General features: G+C 36.0%; 1 protein-coding gene and 1 long non-coding RNA gene across 2 annotated transcripts in view; one reads left to right on the top strand and one right to left on the bottom strand.

The window, feature by feature from the left end:
* The window catches only part of LOC132311191 (citrate synthase, glyoxysomal), a 29816-nt gene extending 14205 nt beyond the window's left edge, over positions 1-15611 (top strand). Inside the window, exons 7-13 of the mRNA XM_059808982.1 lie at positions 67-186; positions 267-342; positions 542-615; positions 729-849; positions 8481-8578; positions 8655-8778; positions 15243-15611. Coding sequence (XP_059664965.1) covers positions 67-186; positions 267-342; positions 542-615; positions 729-849; positions 8481-8578; positions 8655-8778; positions 15243-15374 — 745 coding nt within the window. The 3' untranslated portion in view covers positions 15375-15611. The remainder of the gene's footprint in view (positions 1-66; positions 187-266; positions 343-541; positions 616-728; positions 850-8480; positions 8579-8654; positions 8779-15242) is intronic.
* A 796-nt stretch (positions 15612-16407) lies between these two features.
* LOC132311192 (uncharacterized) lies at positions 16408-18414 on the bottom strand. The gene is made up of 2 exons (XR_009482877.1): positions 17526-18414; positions 16408-16613 (listed from the first exon to the last, which is right to left on the bottom strand). It is a non-coding gene; the product is annotated as an uncharacterized LOC132311192 (long non-coding RNA).
* Between the last annotated feature and the right edge of the window lie 2285 nt (positions 18415-20699).

Genomic DNA, 20699 nt, shown 5'->3' on the forward strand with positions numbered 1-20699 from the left:
CTATAGTCTGCCACTATGGGATTTGGGGCCCTCTAATATATTTGTGATTTCTTAACAAACTTGCAGAGGTAATAGGACCTACAAACCCAATCCTCGACTAGCTCGTGTTCTAGATATTCTCTTTATATTACACGCAGAACATGAAATGAATTGCTCCACAGCTGCTGCCAGGCATCTTGCATCAAGGTAATGATCTGAATGTCTAGTTTAAACAAAGTGACCCTTAAAGTCTTCCATCACTTACCTGACTCTTTTTTTTTTTACAGTGGTGTTGATGTGTACACAGCTCTTGCTGGGGCTGTTGGGGCACTATATGGTCCTCTTCATGGTGGAGCAAATGAGGTATGTTGACAAGCACACAACACTGATTCCATTTATTGAAGTTAGACTCCACTATGGACAGCATCAATGACCTCACTGGTGCAGATGAAGTTTTTTTACCTGATACTAAACTTTCTAAACATTTTATGCTTTTGTGCACATTGAATGAACTCTTGATCATGTGTAATTAAGCTTGTTTCTCTTATCCTGATTATATTAGGCTGTTCTGAAGATGCTGAGTGAGATTGGAACTGTTGACAACATTCCGGAGTTCATTGAGGGTGTGAAGAACAGGTACATATAGCTAATCTAAATTCATGTCTGGTTGGTCATGTATATACGTTTCAATAGCTCATGTAATTTTACTATGTTATATATCATGTTCTTGTGCAATTTCATTTCTTTAGGAGGCGAAAGATGTCAGGTTTTGGGCACCGTGTGTACAAAAACTATGATCCCAGAGCAAAGGTCATAAAGAAACTAGCTGAGGAAGTTTTTTCCATTGTTGGCCGGGATCCTCTTATTGAGGTGAGTTTGACACACTAAATCTGATTTGCATCTTTGCAAAGGACAACATTTACTTAGTGACGTGTGTTAATGTTTGGTTGTCAATTTTGTCTACTGCTAGAATTACATTCAATTTAGATATTACTCAGCCTTCCCCAGTTACCATGACATGCGAATAGTCGTACAAAGGAGTTGCACTTGTATTAGACATCCATTGCTGGGATATCAGTATTTCTAGACACTCCTAGACACATGGCCACTAAAATCTTGAATGCATGTAATTTAAAACTAAGTTTATTAGCTATGGAAAACATACCCAATGTGGATGATATGGCTTCCGTCATTCTTCCTTCTTTGATATATATTTTTTTTTTTCCTAAAAAAGGTAGTGTGAATTTGTAGAATAAAAAAGTGGAAGCCTACTTGTGATTTGTGAAAACTATTAGAAACTTTTATATTTAAAAAGAAGGATAATATATTGGGGGTTTCAATTACAATCACAAAAGTAATAAAAAAACTAATTACAGGAGATGACAAGACTCGTTTGGTTCTGTGGTGAGGCCAAATTTGTGGACATAACAGTCCTTGAGTAACATATATGGGCAATGATATAGTAGAAATATATAAAAAGAAGAGAAAGGAGAGAATTGCGTAAAGGCTTGAATGATATGAATTACTCATTCACAGCTCTAGTATTTATAGATAAAATGAGCACATGCTCATATTACAAGAAAGGAAACTAAATCAAATCAAAATCAAATCACAACTTATTCTAAAGCATATTCTATGGCATATTCTATAGCATAGTCAAATCTCTGCTATTGTGGTAAGTTATACCATGAATCGTGGTATCATATATGCTAACACATGCATAGTCAAATCTCTGCTATTATGGTAAGTCATACCATAAATCGTGGTATCATATATACTAACACTCCCCCTCAAATTGGTGCGTGGATATCTGAAACGCCCAACTTGGACAATGCATTCTCAAATATAATCTTGCTAACGCCCTTTGTAAGAATGTCTGCAAGCTGCTGAGAGCTTGTGACAAATGGAGTACAAATTTGACCAGAGATGATCTTCTCTTGAATGAAGTGATGGTCCACCTCTATATGCTTAGTCTTGTCATGCTGAACGGGATTTGCTGCTATGCTAATGGCAGACTTATTGTTGCAGTAGAGTGAGAATGGAAGCGATACTAGAAGGCACAAGTCTGTCATCAAGGTTTTCAGCCAAAGCAACTCACCTACCCCAAGAGCCATAGCCCTATACTCTGGCTCTGCACTAGATCGAGAGACCACATCCTGTTTCTTACTGCGTCAAGTAACCAAGTTACCACCAATAGTGGTACAATAACCTGAAGTAGACCTCCTATCTGAAATTGATCCTGCATAATCAGCATCTATCCAAGCCTCAACACGTAAGTGACCATGATTGGCAAACAAAATACCACGGCATGGACACCCTTTTAAGTAACGAATGATCCGAATAGCTGCATCAAGATGAGGGGCACGAGGAGACTGCATGAATTGACTCACGACACTCACGGCATAAGCAATGTCAGGTCGAGTCATGGATAAATAGATGAGTTTTCCCACAAGTCGTTGATACTGACCAATATCTGACAACTCCCCCTCAGAATTAGCCAACTGATGATTTTGCTCAATCGGAGTATCAGTAGGACGAGCGCCAAGCTGACCAGAAGCAAAAAGCAAGTCAAGAACATACTTGCGTTGAGAGATGAAAATGCCAGTCTTGGAGGGAGCCACCTCAATGCCTAAGAAGTACCGTAGAGGACCAAGATCTTTAATCTCAAACTGACGGTCAAGATAGCTCTTAACCTCATCAATTCTGGTAGTATCATCGCCAATAAGAACAATATCATCGACATACACAATGAGAGCAACTTTCACTGCCTGAATGACGTAAAAACAAGGTATGATCAGCTGCACTTTAATGGAAACCAAACTTGGGCATAGCAGTGCCAAAGCGATCAGACCAAGCTCGAGGAGACTGCTTGAGGTCATACAGAGAACAATGAAGATGACATACCATACCAGAATGAGCAGGAGAACGAAAGCCCGGAGGAGGAACCATGTACACCTCCTCCTGCAAATCACCATTGAGAAAGGCATTCTTGACATCTAACTGAAATAGAGGCCAAGATCGAATTGCAGCTACGGAAAATAATACACGGATGGTATTCATATTGGCAACAAGGGCAAAAGTCTCCTGATAATCTATGCCATAAGTCTGAGCATAACCCTTGGCAACCAATCAGGCCTTGTAATGAGTAACTTACCCATCTGGATTATGCTTAACTGTAAACACCCAACGACAACCCATAGCCTTTCATCCAATAAGAAGCGAAACCATGTCCCAAGTCTGATTTTTCTCAAGTGCTTGTAGTTCTTCTTTCATAGCATCACGCCATTGAGGTTGTGTTAGTGCATTTGCAACACTAGAAGGAATAGGAACCGAGGCAACAGAAACAAGAAAACTCCGATAGGAGGGTGAGAGAGCATAATCAGAAACAAAATTAGAAATAGGGTAAGTACAAGAACGTTTACCCTTTTGAAGAGCAATGGGGCGATCATCAAGCGAAACAATAGCTTGAGAAAGCGGAGCTGGTGCAGAAGGAACAGGGCAGTCAATCGTGGGAGTAGAAGCTTGTACTTGTTGTCTCTGATCATAAACCTGTGAAAAAAGGAACAATTCCCCCTGCTGGAGGGGTATCACGAGGAGGAATCATAGAAGAAGAAATAGGTAATGGTAGAGGAGTTGAAGACGGAAGAAGGTGATCATCCATTATATTCAATGGGAACCATTCACTCTGAGAAGCAACTGAACCAATATAGTATGGTGTATGCTCAAAGAAAGAAACATCCATGGATATAAACCGCCGACGACCGGGAGGATGGTAACACCTATAACCTTTTTGAGAGTGAGAATAGCCCAAAAACACACTTCAAAGCCTTGGGGTCAAGCTTTGTATGAGTCTGCCTCAACTGTTGAACAAAGTACACACACCCGAAGACTCGCGGAGGAATCAAAAAAGGAGATGAATTGGGACGTAAGATTGAGAGTGGGGTTGCAAAGTTAAGAATCCTAGAAGGAGTCCTATTAATGATGTAAACAGCGTTAAGAACTGCATCTCCCCAAAATGACCGGGGAACATTCATGCGAATGCAGATTGCTCTGGCTAAGTCAAGGATGCGGCGATTCTTTCTCTCAGAACGACCATTCTGTTGAGGAGTTTTAACATTAGCTATCTGATGCTTAATCCCAAATTCTGTACATAACCGTTGTACCTCCCCATAAGTGTACTCTGTACCTTGGTCAGATTGGAATTTTTTAATGGTACAACCATATTGAGTCTGAACCATTGTCATAAAATTTTTAAAAATGGTGTATACCTCATTTTTGGTTTTCATAAGATAAACCCAAGTAACACGACTATGATCATCAATGAACAACACGAAATATCGAAATCCAAGCCTAGAAGTAACTGGGCAAGGACCCCACACATTTGAATGAACAAGATCAAAAGGTGTTAAAGCGGATTTATTACTACTAGCAGGATAATTGGAACAAACATGTTTAGCCATATGACATGTTTCACAGGATAAATCTAACACTGCCACGTTACAAAATAAGGAAGAAAATAAATGTTTCAAATAACCAAAAGAAATATGTCCTAAACGCATGTGCCAACGCATAAGCTGGGTTTTATTAGATGAAACAATATTAGAAAATGAAGCTGAATGTGCTTGAGGTGACAAAGGAGCATCCAATAGGTATAAACTGTCCACTTCACGCCCACTGCCAATCTTTCGTTTCAACACCAGATCCTGAAAAATCAATGAGAGGGAAAGAACGTTACACTACAATTTAATTGTTTGGTAACGCTACTAACAGAAATAAGATTTGTAGTTAACTTTGGAACATGAAGTGTATTTGACAAAGTTAATGAAGGAGTAACTGATATGTGACCCTTCCCAGCAATGGAAGATGGAGAGCCATCCGCAAGGCGGACCTTGCATTGGCCAGAGCAGATACCATAAGATTGGAAGAGTGAGGACATACTAGTCATATTGTCTGAAGCACCAGAATCAATGATCCATGGTGTTGAAGATTTAGATACCAATAGTACCTGAGTGGGCATAAGTGGAGGTTGGCTGAGATGAGGCGTCCATTTGGTTGAAGAATTGCTTGAACTTGTCCAAATCAGCTTGAGTCAAGGTAACTGTGGCAGAAGATGTAGAGGCAGGGTTGTTAGGAGTTGACAACGAGACTGGTTGTGTAACAGAATGTATAGAGGATTGAGACTGTTGTTTCTGTTGCGGTGGACGTTCATGTAGAGCATAACAACGAGATTTGATGTGACCAACTTTTCCGCAATGGTCACACCGTCCACGTTGTCGTCCCCGAGGAGGACCGGTGGTAGTGCTCTGAACTAACTGGGATGGTAAAGTTTCAGAAAGGTTGGAAACCCGAACTGCCATAGCAGAACGATCAACAGAAGCAACACCTAATGCATGAGTCCGGCGGCTCTCGTCTGACAACACATAGGAGTATGCATCCTCAAGAGAAGGGAATGAAGATAAGCCCAATAAATGAACACGAGCATACTCAAACTCGACATTCAACCTGGCAAGAAACTGAAACACTCGATTCTTTTCCACAATTCCTGCATATAAAATTGCATCATTTGGATCCTTCCAAGAGTGGAAGGAATCATAATATGACATCTCCTCCCAAATAGCACGAAGCTTGGCGATGTAACCTGAAACTGTCAAGTCACCCAGAGAAATCCTGGTGATATCTCGCCCCAGCTGGAAAATTCGTGCATTATTCTACCTTTGAGAATAAATGCATTGAACTGAATCCCAAATCTGCTTAGCAGTCTTCATAAACATATAGCCAACAGCTATGTTTGGTTGCATTGAATTGACTAGCCAAGACATAACCATAGCATTATTTGCAAACCACTGTGAATATGCCTTCTCTGACTCAGCTGGCTCTTTCTCAGAACCAATAATATAGCCAATCTTGCCTTTGCCACCAACGAACATCTTGGTAGACTGTGCCCAAATCAAATAGTTGGAACCATCCAACTTCACTGTGGTGATTTGAAGTCCTGGATTTTTTGATGAGTTGGTGGGAAAAATGGAACCACCACCCATAGAACGTGAGCCAAGAGAATTAACAGTCGAGGACCCTAAATCTGCCATAATCTGTCACACGACAATAAAAAACTCCAAAAACACCACAAATTCTGTTAATAAATCAAAGGGTCTCCTTAGACCATGAACAATAACAATGTCTCTTCAGACCATTCCCGAAAAATCCAAATGCATACCTTTTTTAAGGAGCGCTGCCCGCTTATATATAGACAGACAACCTCCTTCTTAATATCCGGAATCTCTTTGTAAACTAATTTTTTTTTTACCCAAGTCCTTCTAAGTGTTGGAAACCAACTATTCCAATTTACCCAACCCTAGAAGAGTGAAAAAGAAATTGTAAAACTTAAAAATACATGTTTTCGATCACAAAACAGCAACACAGAAAAACATGTGTAGGCAACGTCACACGATGTCACAAACAACCTAAGGTAACTGTCGCACAAGTAGCAAGGCTGTTGAAAGGTGTTGGCTCTGATACCAAGTAGAATTATATAAAAAGAAGAGAAAGGAGAGAATTACGTAAAGGCTTGAATGATATGAATTACTCATTCACAGCTCTAGTATTTATAGATAAAATGAGCACATGCTCATATTACAAGAAAGGAAAACTAAATCAAATCAAAATTAAATCACAACTTATTCTAAAGCATATTTTATGGCATATTTTATAGCATAGTCAAATCTCTGCTATTATGGTAAGTCATACCATAAATCGTGGTATCATATATGCTAACATATGCATAGTCAAATCTCTGTTATTATTGTAAGTCATACCATAAATCGTGGTGTCATATATGCTAACAGATATGAACTTTATATAACGGTTGTAACTGCTATTTGCATTAGGGAGAGAAAAAAAAAAAAAAAAACAAAACAAAACAAAAAACAAAAAACAAGGTCTAGCTAGAGTAGAACTCATTCTTCCCCTCGTAGTTCCTTTAGCTTCTAATTTTTTAAAGTCATATTGGAGGCTGTATTTATTGATTTGAAGGTTGGAACAACAAAATATAAGGGTTGCTTCCAATATTTAAGATATTGGTTCCATTTTTTTTATCTTAGGTATTTTTTATTCTTTTTGGGGGCTTTCGTTAGATAACAGAGTTATACCTAAGTTTATGGTCAGCGCAAGTCAAAACACAAATTATGCTCATGTCAACAAAATTTAATTACAAAGTACTAGATTTGTCCTTGTATGTTCACTTTAACTCCACTTTTCAGTCAAAAATGTTATAATAATCGTCAAGGGCAGAAATCTAAAATAAAAAACTGTGTGAATGCTGTCCAATGAAAATGTCAAATAGGAGCCAGTATAATTATTGAATCAGCAAGGGAAGTCCATGTAATTACTAATTACACTACACTCTAGGTCAGTGAAATATTCCTTCTTTTTTATTACTAATCTACTCTGAAATCTTAAGTTGTCAGAGAGGGTGTAACTTTATTATTTAAATCCTTCAACATGCCTCCTCACGTGTGGCCTTCTTTTGGTCCAACACGTGTTTCAATTTTAATTAGGGTGACGTGAGGTTTGAATGCGAGACCTTTGGCTCTGATACCATATTAACTACCAGGTGGTAGTTAATATGGTATCAGAGCCAAAGGTCTCGCATTCAAACCTCACGTCACCCTAATTAAAATTGAAACACGTGTTGGACCAAAAGAAGGCCACACGTGAGGGGCGTGTTGAAGGATATATATTTAAGTTACACCATCTCTAACAACTTAAGCTTTTGGAGTAGATGGTTGTTAATATTGTATCAGAGCGAAAAGGTCTCGAATTCAAACCTTACCATCACCCTAATTAAAATTGAAAATCACGTATTGGGCCAAAAGAAGGCCACGCATAAGGGGGCGTGTTGAAGGATTTAAATATTAAAGTTACACCCTCTCTAACAACTTAAGCTTTTAGAGTAGATGGTAGTTAACACTATTCATGAATGATTTATTAACAGATGATTAGGGTCATTAAGAACCTGCCTGGTATTGTTCTTGGTGGTGAAGTGGTTGAAGTCATGAACCAATGGGGTATAATATATTTGGTTATTTTGTTCTTTTTTATATTATTATGAATTTTGGTTTCATTTCTAGTCATTTTGCATAATATAAAAGTATACCTTGTTATGATATTGTTTCCAAATATGCTTTGTGAGTTCTAAGGACCATCTTTACCTGCTTATTCATAAACATTGTAACATCTGCGAACATGTTCTATGCTTCTATTCTAATTTAAGCTACTTATTTATGGTATATAAATAACTTTCTCCTGTTGTTCAGTGATCTTATCTGCTATTTTTTTGATGTGAGTTTCTTTTATTTGAACCTCATCCCTCCCAAAAGGATGGGAAAGAGAAGGGGGGTGGGGGGTGGGAGAGGGAGGGTGAGAAGGGTATAGTCATGATTTCAATGAATTTATTCCTGATATTGCTGTAGTGTCCCTATATGTTAATCTTAGTTCATTTGCAGGTGGCTGTTGCTTTGGAGAAAGCTGCATTATCAGATGAATATTTTGTTAAGAGGAAGCTCTATCCAAATGTTGATTTCTACTCTGGGTTAATTTATAGGTATGCAGAAGATATCATTTGTTTCCTATCAAAGTTCTCCAACTGCTAAAGAAAATAATAAAATATTTTTAATCAGGGCAATGGGTTTCCCTCCAGAATTCTTTACGGTTTTGTTTGCAATTCCTCGAATGGCTGGTTATTTGTCACATTGGCGTGAGTCTTTGGACGATCCTGATACAAAGATAATGAGACCAGCACAGGTTACTTTTCTACTTTTATCTTTCTTGCTATAATTTTTTACTGAAGATTTTGATCCTCTTGCAATGATTGGTCTACTTTAAATTTCTTAGTAATGACATAAAACTAGATATATATATATATATATATATATATTCCCTTGAACTGGTGGGTTACTGTTGCCATTAGGTATTACAAAGGCAGGCCGTGATCAGTCAATGGCCTGCCGCCTGTGCCAGCATGAAACTAAATCCTAGGCCCAGGCCTGGTTGGTTTTTGGGCTTTGGACTGGGCCAATTGGGCTTAAATCTGCCTAGTATTTCCATGCTGTGTTACATCTGTGTTCAACGAGGAAAAGAAATATTTAAACTCCAGGACATTCATTGTCACTTCCCAATGTGAACATAAAGATAACTTTGTTCAAATTTAAACATTTTAATAACAATTAACTCACTTGAGTTATCGCATTTGATTTAATGGTACTGGTATTTTTATGATAATACATATATATATATACTAGTGTATGTATAATGATTATTCCTTATATATATTTATATATTTCCTTTACATATATTTACATATACCCATATGTATACGGATTTAGTGTTAAAATATATTCAATTCCATATAACATTGATTTTAGTTACAATCTTCATACAGAGTCCGTCTCCACGCTTTAAAAATATGCATGTGTGGTACTACATTAGTCTCAAATCTCAATTCTCTTACTAGTCTGTTCACAATTGTTTTTGACAAAAACTTTAAATATTTTGATTTCTAATCATCCTTATTCATTTTTCATTTATATTTTCATATAACATATTTTTTTAAAATTTAGTTAATCCTACTTCTTAGAAATTTAATCAATTGATTTAAATTTGATTCACAATTTTCAATCATACTAGTCATTTTTTGTTAATTTCAGTCATGAATTTCTATTTTAGTCAACACACATATTTAAGTTGTGATTTCAGTTCTTCCAATGCAATGCCTAATTTCTTTTTCCTTTTCCTTTTTATTTTTTTTTCCCAACCACTGCCCATCTTTGTTTTCTAGTTTTTTGTCGTCTTTTCAGTCTCCAAATCGGTCCCATGCTTATACAAATTTAACCAATTCAATTGTTCCCAATAGAATGATCACAGATTATCAATTTCTGTCGTGAATCACATCATAATTTGCTAGGTTTTAGTGAAGGCTCCATGGTTCAATCATGAATATAGTGGTTTTTTGTATTGACCCTATCACGACCTTCTCCGTTGTGTAGATATTTTCTGCATTGCACACTCTCTGTTCTCACTGATTTCAGAATGCATATACGTGGTTAGGAACCTAGGAGGTATTCACACATATAAGTGCACAACTTCTCCCCCAGGCAATGTGGGACATCACAGTCACCCCTCTGGGGACCCAGTGTCCTTGCTGGCCTAACCCTCATGGACTTGTGCAAGGTCTCCCCATTTCGGACTGGGTATTGGCTTTCATATTGTTTGTCACGATCTGTCTTGTTATGTAGATATTGTCCGCCTTGCATACTCATTACTCACCATGTTCACGGTTTTCAAAATATGTCTAAACAGTTAGGAGACATCCACACGTGTAAGTGCCAGCAACTTCTCCCCCCAATCAATGTGGGTCGTCACAGACCCAACTCTCTTTCTTGTGTATAACCCACATATTAACGGGGCAATCGGTTTCACAAAAAGAGAGCAAAAAGTATTGGCCATAATGTATAGTTAATTATATATTTACATTTTAACCTAAAAAAATGATATATTTATAGACTTATATCTACAGTCCATATATATATATATATATATGATTGTATCTATGCAAATGCAATGCAAGATTCAGATTAATCACTAAAAATGTATCAGATATAATTCCATCTTTAATGTTCTAAGCATCAGCCTCATGTTCTATATATATATATATATATATATATCACCCTTAAATTAAATAATTACTTGTTTTTAATTCATCTAAATTGTCTCACATGAACATTCAGTCTACTTTCCCCGTGCGTGCTCGCCGGGAGTGGGGGAGAATTTTAAGGACCAATTTTACCAAATTTTCTAATGCAGATAATATTATTATATGCTTTGGTTACAGTCTTATTAGAAGTAAGAGAATGCTTGCCTGATTTCATTAAAAGTCTTCCATCTATTCTTCTCTGACTTTCTCTACTCAAATACCCATTCTCTCTCTACCTCCTTCCACGGAAAGTTTCCTTACCTGATTTTATTGTAAGCATGCAATAGGTTTTTTTTGAATGGGGCCTGAAAGCAGGATTATCTATTGAATAGAGTAACGGTAACTTGGTTGAAATAGGTTAATTTTTCCTAGCTAATATTTGATTTTTAAAGTTTAAATTAAAATACCACAGATGATATATATATATATATATATATATTTGTATTATGTATACAATTAATACATATATTTTTTTAAAACAGTTTTTACACTCCTAGCAATGTCAGACACATGTTTGATGCCGCTATGACACCTCCTAGAGGAGTGTATGCTTCCTGAGTTAGATGTTACAAAAAATTTCCTTTGAAATTATTATTTTTTGTTTTCAAATTTTGCGTTCCTTTTTAAACATTTTCGTAGTATTATTCTTAGCTCCCCCCAACACCAAAATAAAGAAAAAAAAAAAAAAGAAAAGAAAAGAAAAGAAAAAGAACTCTATAATTTGTTTAACTTTTAAACATTTTCATACTATCAATTTTGGCTTTCCCTTTTTAAAAATGTTCATGGTATCATTCTTAGCTATTTTTCTTAGAAAATCTATAAATTAAAGATTCATCCCTCTAAATCATTCTTTCAATTTTTTTATTAAATGGGTGTTTATCTCTAGCTATTTATTTAACTACTACTTTTGTGCTCACGCTTGATGATAAGTAAATGTTGCTAATTTCCTCTTTTAGTTTATTGGTTGTCAAATATCAAGTTTCTACAGTACAAGTATTTAATTGTCCTTTAAATGACTGGTGCTGCCCCTAGGACTAGTCACGTGTGACGATCCCCGTACACAATTATTACCCAAGATCACTCAGTACACACCCAATATGGGGTATAACTCATCTACATGTCCAGGACAAATTGCTAAACAATTTCACATGGTAATGGTATCAAAGTGAATCGTTGGTGAAGTGGTAAGCCTCAGGTTATTCAGATAGTGAGTGCAAAAGGACTAGGAGGGATAGGACAGGATGGATCAATCATCATCATGTCTATGGGGGACGTGACGGAACCTATGGATTCAATTTTAATTTCACGCAACTCATGCTCCTTATATTTGTTAATTGGAAAAAGTTTGTTATATATTTTTAAATATTTAATTTAATTTAATTTTTTTTCCTAGTTGGTACTCACACCCCCCTTCCATGAATTTGCTTCCACCCAAGAGGAGTCGAACCTTAGACCCGACCCAAAAGCTTAAGCTATTAGGTGGGGCTAACACCCAACCCATATATACCCATTCATTTTCCCATCCGGATCCGATGTGGGACAAGCTCCTCCTTGTAACACTTACCCACTTGAGCCAACCCCTTGGGGTTAATATTTAATTTAATTTAGTTACACATTTGTTAAAATTCTTAATCTAAAATGAATATTTAATTTTAACCATAAGAAAAAAGAATAAATCAAATAAATAAATAATACAATTAAATTATTAAAACTGAAGTATTATTAAAACAATTCAAAATAAATCACACAGATAAAGCAATTGACAATAATAATTTAAGATAATACAAGAAATACTTGGGAAAGGCGAGTTAAAAGATTTTGCGAAATTTGAAAATTCCAATTCTTTTTCTTTGATCAGATCACCTGTCCAAGAAAATTGTGTAGTTACCTTCAAACTAAGAGGACATTTTAACCTTATTTATAGCTTTTGGTTTGGTGATGTTTTTGTAATTTTTCTTATCTGAAAAATGGGGGGGAGGGGGGAAGTACTGGCTAAAAGAGTCTCTTGAACAATAAAAATGTTGACGTGACCCTTTTATTTTTTATTTATTTTTTATTTTTTTCATTCCCTTCAAAAAATTAGATCTGAATCAGGATCTACTGGGCCAGTAGCCTTGTTCTGGGTTGTTCTGGCCCAATTGCTATTCGTGCTCAGGTTGGCCTGGGCTGGTCAACCTACTGGGCCTAGGGCCTTTTCTTTTCTCCTCTCAATACCTACTTGCCATCTAGGAGATTAAGTTTGTTTTCCCCTGTATACAATTTATACGAGAGAATTTATTGCTTCCAATGTCAACTTTAGTTCTTTACCTATTTGTTGGGATTTATGGAAGAAATTTTGTTTTTTTACTGATCTTCCATTAATATGTTAAGTCGTTGCTTATTTAGACAAGAATTTTCTGCTAATATCTGAAATCTTCGTAAAATATATATACACCCACACACACACACACACACATATATATAATATTAAATTTATATAGAAAACTAAGAAAGGTGACCTTGTAATGTTATTGCACTGAAAGGAACCAGGTTTTGCAGCTCAAGTCATCAGCTGCATCTTTTAAGGCACCTACTGTAGTTCATAATTGTCAGAAATTCAGGCCCTGATCATAATTGAAGGTGTAATTGTGAAAATAAAAAAATAAAAAAATGGTCTCCCAATTCTTCTTCTGGATTTTTGATTTGTTGGTGGAGGAAATAATCTTTCTAGAGCTTGAACTTACCATCACTGAAAGTTCTGTGCAAATACAGTTTGACGAACATAACTTTGCAAGCTTCCTGTTAAACATGGGGTGACAATCTCTGCAAAATAGAAGCATATGTTTTCACTAAAAACAGGTTGCTTAAAAACTTTCATTCCTGAGGATCTAACGCAATGCTCGTAATGCGAGAACGCAATGGGATTGGCTTGTATCTAGGTCGAAATCTGCTGATTATGATCAGAATTGGGATCCATATATAACAACCAAGAACTGTATGAATTACCTGTGGAATAAAAATGGTATTCAGATTTCTGTTCTGATAGGAATGTTGACTACTAACTCAATCAATTTGGATTTGTTCCCAACTTCTTGGATTGAATACATGGATCCATCATCCCAGTCGACTCTTCGTAAATCCACGTTCTTGAATCTGGGCTCTTACAGAGTGAAATGCTAGTCTAGAATATCTAGTTTCGAAATTCTTAGATCTGTGTTCATAAGCTGCAACTGTAGGTTTACGGTGGTCATTCACCCAACATTAGATGGAATGTTGCAGTTAAGAAATAGCATATGCACAACGTAAGCGTATAGATGGATGTGCGGCAAGATAAGAAAAGATAGAATTAGAAATGAGCACATTTGGGCAATGGTTGAAGTTGCACCCATTGGAGATTAAATGAGAGAAGTTTGATTAATGTGTTCTGGACAGGTGAAAAGAAGACTACTATGTGGACCAGTAAGGAAAAGTGATGTGGTCCACATTCAGGGTAATGCTAGGGGAAGGGGAAGGGGAACGCAAAATTAAATGGATAAAGTTACTGAGGAGAGAGATGATAGTGTGTGGGTAGAGTAGAATGAAAAAACAAGATTCATGTAGTTGACCCAAGTAAGGAAAATTTTACCACCATTTCCTTTCTTAGAACTTGGAAGGGACCAACTAGCTGCATGAAAGATAAGATTACGACACAAGAGTTGACAATCGACTGCATATTTCAATGTTTCCCTCTCTCTCTCTCTTTTTTTTTTTTTTTTAATTCAATAATTCCCCTTAGTTGATATAGTGATTCATCAGGCAGGTTCAACTTACTTATGTGATGTAGTTCAACATCCTGTTGCATCTTGGCTCTAGATTTAGGTTAGACTTGCTCCATTTTTAATAGACACAAAATAAATAACCTTATTAGACCATTATTCTGTTTCGATGTTCCATTGAATTGCAGTACACTGATAATATATGTCGGCCAAGATGGTTCCTCTTATGCATAAAATTTAATTTACTCTGGACAATTATCTAACATTTGAGTTGTATCATCTATTTATGCTGCTTTTCATGCTACTTTTATCAGGAAATTGCTGGCAAATGATGGTTTAATATGTATAATTTATTATGGGTTTTTTGATTTTTGAAATTAAATGTCATAATTCAAGAGAAAAAATGCATTTGGATGAATTGATTCAGTATGATACTTGCTGCAATGTTGAGATTGTGCAGTCAAGTTATAGAAAAATTAGTCGCTCATTGCATTCAAATGGGCCAAAGTAACTGTACAATGCCATTGTTTTGCTCTGTTGCTAAATTTTGACTGAGAAGATTGAGAAAAATGAAAAGGGAGGTGGAATATGGGTGGGGGTGGGTTTGTCTTCACTTTCTAATACTTTTTCAACCTACCAAGTTGCTAGCTTTCTAGCTACCATATACTTTGTATAAAACTATTATCTTCCAATTTATCATAAACGTAAGTGCCGCGAGAACATTTATTACATGTCCTTTTCTTGTATTGCTGTATCTTGATTTTATGTGTCTTTTCATTCAGGTATACGTTGGTGAATGGTTGCGGCATTATATGCCACTCAAAGAACGGATGGTAGCAACCGAGTCTGATAGACTGGGTCAGGTATCTGTTTCAAATGCAACCAGGCGTCGGCTGGCTGGGTCTGGATCTTAGGTGCAAACGCGATCTACACTTCCAAGATTTTCAATGGCTGAAATTCAGAAATAAAAAGCTGCCTGATTTTAGTTCTGCATTAAAAATACAAATTTATCCCAAAGAAGTGAGGAATAGTATTACTAATTTTGCTCTGGGTGGTTCCAGCATAAATAAGGATGAATATTAGATGTATTTTGGAATATGTTGTTGGTTGACATGTATTAATAAGAAAACTTCAACTGGGACTTTTGTGTATCACTAACCTTTATTCTTCCATTTGCTGCCACTTTTGCCATTAGGGGCATCACTGCATTATTTAGCTTCATCGAGATATATTCGGTCACCTATAAATTATAATCACCGATTACATTCTTCGAACGGCATCACTAAATTGGGGTCTTCGTGGTTCAGTGAAGTAATAGTTGACTAATTTCTATCAAGTTTTATTAGTAAAAAGACAAAAGTACACACTAAAACTACATAGAACAATGGAGCTAAACTGCATCTCTACTGTTACCAAGAGTTTCATTGATCAACAAAGCCTGGCCAACAAGCAGTCTGATCCACTTCTTCAATTTGACAGTCACTACGGGCCTGTTTTTGCTTCTTGCTTTTGCTTTAACCCAAAGCAGAAGCAATGTTTCTGTTTTTGAGTGTGTTCAACACTATTTTGAAACTTGTTTAGTAAGTAAGATTTTTAGAAGCAAAAATATGAAAGCATGTTTGGTAAAACGTGTTAAGTTTGAAAATAATGAATGGCTAGTTAAAAATGTCATTTTTGAAACAAAAAATTGATTAAAAAAAAAAAAATTTAAACAGTGCTTTGTTACATTGTGGAAGTAAACAAAAGTATCATTTTTATATTTTCGATTTTGGCCTCAATTTTGAAAGTACTTCGGTACTATTCAAATGATAGCAAACGTTACCAAACATGTTTCGTATTTTTACTTCGTTACAGTATACTAGCAAAAGTAAAAAATACAAAGCATTAGCAAAACGGGCCCTATGTCAGCTTTGTAGCTTTAATTGATTTTCATTCATAGCTATGTAATTAAGAGAATGAGTCTTAGTATTTTTTTAATTTCTTAATTTTTAACAAGGCAACAAAACAAACACACAAAAAGAAAAATAGAGGAACAATGCATGACAAGACCCCCACAATCCCTCTCCACCAACTGAAGCAAATGCACTGAAAATTTGGAGAGCTTCGCCGCTTCATGGGTCAAACAATTTGCTTCCCGCAGGATATGCGATAAACTTGCAAAAGGGAAACATTTCAAAGCAGAATGAATATATATATATAAACGATTGAAGATATATGTTAGGTGCTGAATGTTATACATTTTAGCTCTTAACTTGCGTGTTTTATTCTCTTAGTAATAGTTGTATCTGTGATTTATTTAGTGTTTTTCTTTATTTTAAGGGCTTAGTTATCAAAACTAGTGATTTTAGGCTTTAAAAGATGATATTCAAGAAGTTAGGGGAAGACCACATCCATTGGGCTGAGCAATGATGAAGATCTAAGTTTAATTGGACATAGAAAAGAGCCCAAGAGAAGCCACAAGCTGATGAGAATGGAAACAAGAAGAAAAAGAAGAATCCTTCTCCAACTAGGAAACTTTCTCCAAAATTGGGAACTTGAACCCGTTTTAGTATTCTATCTATATCTCATGTTGTGAGTGTCAAAACAATGTAAGCTCCAATTGGGTTGAAAGGAAATTCGAAGATCTACAATTTTGTATTTTACGAAAATTTCGTGAAACAGTTGTTTACCTTGTCAAAACTAGGCTGGAAGTCAGCACGAATTTTGGAGTCCGAGTTTGTTTGAATTTCCATATATCTCCTATTTGGAAAAAGGGAACTTTGGGGCTATTATTCTCTTATTTAAAGAGGTTCTCTACACCATTAGAGATCATCATACACAGTAGCTAGAGGTTGAAATCATAGGAGAAGAATAAAGAAGAAACAAGGGATCGACCTATGGCAGCGAAGATAGTCTTCCCAATCATAAAGAAGTTCATTCGAGCCATGAGCGGCTAAGAACACATCATCATGTCATTAACTTTTAACTAGTAACATATTCATAAACTTTTATTCAATATAGAGTAATGAAGAATCAAGTAAGATTACTCAATAAAAGGCAAAGTTTGAGGCATTAGAAATCCCTACCTCAATTTGTGCTAGCCAATCAAGCTCTTAGCAACCCTAGATTTTGAAATCCTCCAAGTGTGTGCAAGGTTGGTCTCAAATGGAAGTTTTAGACAAGTGGAACAAAACTCTCTCCTTGCTTATCACCAAAATCTCACCTTAAACCTCTCAATTTTGAAGATGAAACATATAGTCATGTGTGTATATAGATATAGAGAGTGGAAGAAGAAAATCCTAGAGAGAGAGAGAGAGAGAGCTAGCCGAAGTGGGGAAAGAAAGGGGTGGGTTAGCCAAGTTCAAATGGTGTGTATGGCCTTCCCTTTGCCCAGTGTCCAAGTTTGGTAGGTTACTAACTTTAGGTCAAGTTACAATCTTGCCCTCACTCATCCATTTAATGCCTTTCATATCCCACAAAATATCTCCTCTAATACATAGATACATATACATGTATATGCATGAGAAAAGTCCATAATGCCCCTCAATGAAAATGGTAAAATTGGGAGAAGTTCCTGAGCCTAGAAATCGTCCCGACTTCCAAAAAATTTAAAAATTTATCTTGTCGCCTCTAATTGACTTAAAATAATAAAAAATACACTTCTAAAACTATTGGCTCAAGAAAATGACCTACCGGGCCTCGGGAAACGCGTGGCACGCAAAATAAGGCACAAAAAATAAATAAAATAAAAATTCAAAAAAATATGGGACATTACAATTTACCCTCCTTAAAAAGGAGGCCCACAACCATACGCCTTCTCAAGAAACACCTTACAAAACCCGTAAGACTATAAGCTAACAAACCTTATTGCCTTTGACACCGGATGTCAATAGGCAATCACACACCACTATCACTAGTAACACAAGCTCACCACCCTATGTGGGTACTCATCACACAAATGTTCTACCACATATACCACTGGGTCCTATACCTGGCTTAAAACCGATACTGTTACACAATATACTTCAACATAAGGCTCCGAAGCCCACAAAGAAACTGTCGCTAGATCCCCGATCACGACGACATGTGACCTTGATTCATCCTTTGAAGTAATCAAGGAATAGGTAGCAATTCAAAACCACCTAAGAAATAATAGCCTCCCCAAGGGACAAGGTATCACTATTTTACCCTTAAATTCGGACATCGCAAAAAAGTTGGCACCATCATCCTTTTAGATGTAACCTTACACCAGTTTATTCCTTTTCAAATCACCAGAAAAACAAATTTCATAACCAAATCTTATTACATCCACCTTAGTCAAATATTAGAGCAAGGAATGATCAAAAGTCTTATAGTCCCAAAAGATTGTCCTTCAAAGGTTTTAGAAACCTTCAACTTTCCAAGTCGTCTAAACAAAGCCATTAGTACCAAAATTACATGCTAGAAAGCCCAATTCTCATCAAGGTCCACAGTACACCACCACAATGGGTAAAAAAGCACTCATATTAGGTCAACATAGAATCTACATCAATTCTGAGTTGATCGAAGTTCAGAACCAGATGAGGTATACTCCATGTCTAAATGTCTTCAAAAAAAATATTGAACCAGCTATAGTCGATTATCTAGTGTATTATAAAGCATGGTGACAACTGCACCCTAGCTTAAACCCAAGCTTTAGACTGGTTGACCATAACATTAATATGGAAATATATATCAAAACTAGACTGCCTTATGTCTTAAAAAATTCCTCTTGAAATAGAATATTCAGCAGATGTCACCGCAGTAATTGCAAAAGAATATGAGCACATTGAAGGACTCTTTGCCCAGACGGATCTAGACGATATAGACAACTTTTCGGTCAACAGCATTGAAGGCCATAACATAGCTAATATGGTAGAAGGATAATTGAGCAATGTACAATACAAAAAAACACAAAAAACCACAATCAAGCTTCAACACTTAAAATAAATAAATTTAAAAAAAAAAAAAAAAAAAAAAAAATCAACAGTCTTATAGTCCCAAAAGATTGTCCGTCAGAGGTCTTAGAAACCTTCAACTTTCCAAGTCGTCTAAAAAAAAGCCATCACCCTAGAACAAAGCCATTGGTACTAAAATTACATGCTAGAAAGCCGGACACAGTACACCACCAGAATGGGTAAAAAATGGAGCAGCCATATTAGGTTAACACATAATCTACATCAATTCTGAGCCGATCGAAGTTCAGAATGATGAGGTATACTTCATGTCTAAATGATCAGTGAAGAAAAAACCACAATCAGGCTTTAACACTTAAAATAAATAAATTATATCACAGAATTCCTCAATCAACAGTCACCGTCTGAGACAGAAGCTTTATCATAATGGAGGTACGCAGCAGAATCCCTCAGTCAACGGTCACCATCTGAAACAAAAGCCTTATCACAAGATGCATGCAACAAGACACGTGGAAGGCATACAGTAAAATAGAGCCAAGCAACCGTTGATGAAACCATCTATCATCTTGGCTGTCCACAGACTCCTGAGATTTGCCTATAAAAAGGTCTCCGAAGATTATTATGAGGTGGTACAGAGAAACTATCATAGCTCACTATCTGTATATCAAGTAGAGAGTTTTCGTTTGTAATCACTTAGTACCATTATTTGTAGAGTGTTTTCATTTGCAATCTGTACTACTCCTAATTTTAAAAGGATAGTCCTGGTATTTAATTTACATTTTAATTGACTTTTTACTTATTTGACTTGCTTGACTTATTTGATTATTTAGTTTAATTATTTTTATTTATTAATTTGATTTAATTATTTAATTATGAGTTTTAATTTCGTTAATTGTTTCTTATGTATTTTATTGGGTTGTGTTTTTAGTTATATGTGTTTTTTTTTTTTTTTATTGGATTAGTTTGGTCATTCTAATGTGTAAATTAGTTTAATTAAATGTTTTATTTGGATTAAATTATGTAAGTGGATCAAATTGTCACAGTTACTGTATTAAATTAGATTAATAACTGGTCTAATTTATTTTAAACAAGAAGGATTCCCTAAGAGGTTACGCGTATGTAGCCGAGTATTTTATAGGCTAGATTGCTTTATGGGCCGATTGACGAGAGTTTTACATTAGGCCTCTGGCTTTAGTTAAACAGGGATTAGGGTTTAGGATTTTTACGCCTATATATACATAGTTATAATCTGCATTAAAGGTTGAAAAAAACCCTACTCACATAGCATAGATACAAAGAGTTACAGAGTGAGCCTTTGAGAGAGCA

The sequence above is a fragment of the Cornus florida genome, unplaced genomic scaffold (genome assembly GCF_030987335.1).
Source record: "Cornus florida cultivar Cherokee Brave unplaced genomic scaffold, ASM3098733v1 CherokeeBrave_3.0.0_Hap2_Chr06, whole genome shotgun sequence".
NCBI classification, from domain to species: domain Eukaryota; kingdom Viridiplantae; phylum Streptophyta; class Magnoliopsida; order Cornales; family Cornaceae; genus Cornus; species Cornus florida.